Source organism: Amblyomma americanum, chromosome 8 (genome assembly GCF_052857255.1).
Source record: "Amblyomma americanum isolate KBUSLIRL-KWMA chromosome 8, ASM5285725v1, whole genome shotgun sequence".
NCBI lineage: Eukaryota > Metazoa > Arthropoda > Arachnida > Ixodida > Ixodidae > Amblyomma > Amblyomma americanum.
Genome location: NC_135504.1, coordinates 29,510,485 through 29,515,824, shown reverse-complemented (window position 1 = coordinate 29,515,824; position 5,340 = coordinate 29,510,485). Strand labels below are relative to the sequence as shown.

The following is a 5,340-nucleotide window of genomic DNA, read 5'->3' as shown; positions in this document are numbered from 1 at the left end:
TTCTCATTCCTCCACGTAAGCAGACCCGCCGCGGTAGCTGAATGGTAAAGGCGCTCTTCAATACACACAGACAGACAGACAGAAAAACTATTCAGCAAGTGAGTTTTAGACCCAGCTGGGTCCCTGGGCCACTGCGCGGTCCCGCACTGCATCAAGTAGGTCATGCCGGGACACGACGTCGGCAGCCCGAGTCACCGCAGCAAGCTGCGATGTCGGGTCTGCAGACATAAGCCGGACCTCCCAGTCCTCCCATATCGATATGGCGTGCTGTCCCCGCGGGGCAGGGTCAGCAGGGCAGCCTAAAAGGATATGGGAGAGTGTGGCGTGGGGGTCACCACATAGGGAGCATGCAGGGGATGTGCCGCAATAGTGGGATAAAAGCTGAGGGGATGACAGAGAGCGGGTCTTGAGGCGTCTGAAGAGGATCTGTTGGGAGTGCGTAAGAGACGGGTGGGGAGGAGGGTAAGTCCGACGGTCCAAACGGGGCATTTGCGTGAGCTCCGCAAAGGTGTGCGCCCGCTCCCTCGAGAATCCTGGATCGAGACTGTCCTGAGCCCGGCAAATCAGACCTCGGGCCAATTTATCGGCAGCCTCGTTTCCAGGGTTCCCAGAGTGAGCCGGCACCCACTATATACAATCAGCGGGAGTACCCGGGTTCGGACCGGACCGCGCCGGGCGCGTTTCGATGGACGAAAAACCGAAAAGGTGCCCATGTGCTGTGCGATGTCAGTGCACGTTAAAGATTCGGCCGCATTATGATCAAGCTGGAGGATAAATGTCACATATCCTCGCAATCCCGCCCAGCTTTCTTTCTCCCGCAATTAGGAGTTCCCCTCTGCTTCCTGGTGCTGCCTACCCACCCTTCGCCATATTTCACTAATCCACATGAAACGACAGCCTAAAAATCGTTTTGGCGCAGTGCTCACGTCACAACGAGCCTCGGCTTATCGTGGACAGAGATACGAGTCGGTAACCACGGGCAGATTCATGTGTTACTCTTGGAAATGCTGGTCGCATTTAAACCGCGTATTTCTTGGACTTTTTTTCGTCCAGATAGTGGGTTACAGCCGGGCTGGGGTGAGGGGGAGGGACTTCATTTACTCCCATAAATACGCCCCGGTCGATAACCCCGAAGATGTGCCATATACAGCTCCCACTATAAAAAAAAACACGATTAAGCCTATGTAGGTGTAAAACCAGAGTAACCTGTCCTCTAGTGCGCTCACATTTAGGGGCAGGGTATTTTGCCGAAGCTCCGTAGCAGACTTCGGTCATTAAATTAACGGAATGCATACTCTTCGCAACGCTAGTATATTCTCACTGCAAAGCACGGTAACTTGATGCAGTTGGCAAATGCAGGTGGCATACAAGTGCAGCGGCGGAGGCCCTTAGGGTTCCAAATACAGGCGATTGAAACTTCTCGGTTAAAATCTTCGTGAGTGCTAGAAATTCGCTTGTTTTTTAAAGAATCAATTTGTTTCTGCTCCAAACAGCTAGTAGTTGGTATTTTTAGTGACAAAAATCTACCAAAGGATTTGGTGAGCGTACCCTGCCCCTTAGAGGGAGTGTGCCAGAAAACGGCTTACTCCCTTTTCACTGCTTTCACGTTTAGTGTGACTGTAAAAATTTATTTGTGCACTGTCTGCAACCAGCCCAACTCGCAGTGCTATTATAAGAGGAGGACGTTTCGGTTTTCAAAAGAAGGCCTTTACATGCGGCGTGATGCAAAGAACAAGGAGAGCGGTTACGTATGTTCCAATAAATGGCGCTACGACAGCATGCTTAGATTTGCGCATCCTAGCTCTCGATGCGCCAAAGGTTTAGAAGCTTCCTCTTCAATCACTGCGCAGAGGAAGAGCCCCTCCTGGTGTTTTTCTCACCGCTTGCACTTTTCACAGAACAACGTGGCCCACCACTGCGCAACACTGATCATCTTGGGAGCACACAGAGCAGTTCTACGGCCATGTAGCGCTCCTACGCTTTGTTCTCATCATATCTCATGTGATTAGAGCCACCCCGATTCCTGTGGGATAACGGTGTCCCTGTGCGCAGGGAACAGCATTAGCGCATGCTGTCTCGCACAATGTGCAAGATACAATAAACGAAAAAAATCAAGAATCAAAATAACACCTTTACTTTTTCGCTAACATTCTTCGATATTCAAACTGCATGCAAGAATAAAAACACGTTATCAATGGGTCACAAACAACAAAATCCGGATGCCCATGCTTACGCCGCACAGCAAATCAAGACATCGGGAATCAACAGAGTAAGAAGCCCCGAACAGAACCACTGCAACAGAACGCTAAGCTACGGTTCCAATTCCAGCCGAAGGCAGATCTTGCTGCTTCCGGACAATCCGTGTTTCTCGATGCCCCGATGTATACAGGATCCGCGCATCCCGCAAACACAACTTCCTTACCCAATTTTGGAAAGACATATTTTCCGACTCGTCGAATTGCGCTCCTTACAGTTAATTGTCTCGTGCAGTAGTTGGGATCGATTAGAACTAGCATAACCTTCTTATCCATGGGTCAATTCCGAAATTTGTCGAACAAGCCCTTGAGTGTGTAAACACGAAGCCAAGCACTGAGGCCGTCAAAACATAGGCACGCAACTATAAGGTATCCATACTGGTAGCAGACTGGCCATCGCTGCTTGTGCGTAATGTCGAGAAACGTGCTTGGGCGAGAAATTTATCCCAGTCATCTATGGTTCATTCTAACGGAACGGACTTGTCCAGGAAGTCAACACCGATGTTCAGGGAAGCGGTGGCCAGCTGTTCCACAGCTTTGGCGTCGTTGTCTACTCACGTAGCCTGTTTTCCAGCTGACGCCGCCGAAGCTGAAGATCCGGCATCTCCCAGCGTACGATCTTCACACAAGGCTTCTACGACCGTGTCCTTCATAAACAGCGCTGTCCGCTCACACTCCTGCCTGACTACCTATTTCATGACCCTCTAGTTTTCAGCCAGTGCGCCCCGGATCTCCGACGCGAATCCGCGCCTGTGTTCACCTAATGCCGTCTCGGCCAGGGTCTTAAGCCCCGAAATAATGTTTTCTAGAGCGTCTGTCACTGCACTGGCGAGCAGTGCCTGCAGGGCACAGGAACTGCTCGAATGAATCCAGTTTCATGCGCCGGGCAGCATTTCATTCCTGTATTTTTCCTAACGCTTCCTTTACTTGCATGACGACGTTGCCAAAGTTATCGTCTCGTTCGCGTGCGCGGGCTGGTACACAGTCGCGCTCCAGATGTTCCGCAATGTCCTGGTGCAGGACCATCTCGCTGCATCTGGGGCAGGTCACGGTGTGTAACTGGAAGGTGTTGGCGAAGTGTTCCAACATGGCGGACGCCACGCACTCGGCATCGCAGCTGTGCTCAGAGTTCCAGCAGCGTACCTTTCGGCCGAGAACGTTGCCCCTGCTGATGGTTGTCCACGCCACGTCATCCTCCTGGAAAGGCTCTTTGTCCAGTGGGCAGTGGCTGCGCTTAGCAGCGGCGCCGTCGTAGCAGGGCTGGCATACGAAGTGCCGGCATGGCAACTCTGCCGCCAAAGCAGGGACGAGATCGCACACTTTGCTCGAAGGGAAAGGGTTCAAGAACAACGTGGGCCACCGATCGAGGCCGGTGCCGAAACCGAACACTGTGCATGCATGCAGGCGCTATGTCTGGAGGCGTGTAGCCAAGTATCCTGAAAGGGAACATCCGGCTCCCACTCAACTGAGACTGCCGTCGTTCTGAGCGACCGTTATCAAATTTTCAGTCGTCTTTATCATATTTGCCCTTATCACATCAACGTAGGAGCGTAAAAAGAAGACTATACTACAAAGCTCTCAGCGCGGCTGCGAGTGGACCGAATGAATGTCCGAGTAGTTTCTGCTCATTGCCGAGGTGTAACCTTGACCGCGCTACAGTGATATCCTATCTCCTTCGCTCTCGCGCCAGCCTCTTAGCATCGCGAGAAGGGCCCAGAGTTTTCTGGAAGGCGGTTTCTGCGCTCGACAAGGGGTGTCGCGCGCCCGGCGCGAGAATGTGAAGGATATTGTGCAGTTATTACCGCTTGTATGTGCGCGCCTGCCTTGAGGCAAAGAAGGAACAGACGCAGACCGCGCCTCTAAGTGAGGGCTTTAACCGCTGTCTGTCATCCCGAGCCGCCGTTTAAGCTTCTGGCAAACGCGCCCGCATGACTCCCGGGAGAACACCACTCGACCAGCCACGGACCAGCGAGGCAACGTGCGCCAGTCTGCGGATCGGCCCTTTCGTGCTCCTCAGGTCGTCGACTGTCGCAGTGCCCAGGGAACAAAGTGTGTTTTCTTTGTCTCTCTCTGTGTTAGTGCACTTTAAATGCAAAGATTCAGTTGAATTGTAATCTCTCTCGATTGTTACTTTGCATGAGTTGCACTGTAATTGTAAATCACGTTGTATGTGCTCGTACGAATGGTTGCGAAATCCCCTGTATCGTCTTTTTGCTATATTAACTTTGTTTTGTTTTGTGAACCTTTGGCTCCGACACATTCTCTGGCTTGCGACCGGCGAAAGGTGGGCACCAAACAACCAACACCCTTGTCACTTGGTAGCTGGTCTCCGGCTGAGCTTGCCACATTGAGTCAAGGGCATCTCATTTGGGACCGAGACCACTACCCCCACACGCTCTAAGGGTGTCACGGTGCGCACACAAAGGTGTGCGAAGTAGTGACACCCAGCAGCACAACTAATCGGCCCAATATTGGGAATATACTGGCAAATTTATATGACCAGAGTGAAACCAGTCATTCCCGAAATTGGCCCGATTGCCTGCGCTGCTTGAGATCGGGCTAGTTCACGAAGTCTAATCAGCTGACCGATTTTGCGCGGAGCTTGACTTTGAGTGTGAACCTCGGCGCATGAAGAAATAAAATGTAAGAATTGTTGCGACTGGGCAATGAACCCCCGGAGACCCGAACAGATCAGATTCGCTCGCCACTGAACGAGAGCACTGTGCTATCTCCGCAGCCCATCACGCCTCGGGTCAAAAAGCCACACACACTCGTGCTGTGCATTGCACATCGTCGTCTATATCAACTTCCATCTGCGGCGCGAACAGATCAGATCAGCTTAACCTCGATCAGAGCTTAACCCGAGTCCAATATCACAGCAAAGCAAAACCCATACAGGAAAGCAAAGCCATGAGCCAACCAAGCATAACACATGCTTTCGCACGTCTACTCGGTTTAACTACGTCTCAAAACCCTTTCACTTTTTAGCATGTGTTGTAGTAGAACAGACGCACTTCGGCCAACGCATGACCAATGCAAGCGCCAGTGACTGCAAGACAAGGAAACCTCATGTAACGGTAAACTT

At 51.7% G+C, this 5,340-nt stretch overlaps 1 protein-coding gene across 1 annotated transcript in view; it reads right to left on the bottom strand.

The window, feature by feature from the left end:
- LOC144102263 (protein argonaute-4-like) overlaps window positions 1–4,603 on the bottom strand; it is a 37,535-nt gene extending 32,932 nt beyond the window's left edge. The window contains exons 1-3 of the mRNA XM_077635568.1: window positions 4,571–4,603; window positions 3,183–3,515; window positions 3,016–3,094 (exon numbers count right to left, since the gene is read on the bottom strand). Of these exons, the coding sequence (XP_077491694.1) occupies window positions 3,016–3,094; window positions 3,183–3,515; window positions 4,571–4,603 (445 nt within the window). The remainder of the gene's footprint in view (window positions 1–3,015; window positions 3,095–3,182; window positions 3,516–4,570) is intronic.
- Window positions 4,604–5,340: the final 737 nt, after the last annotated feature.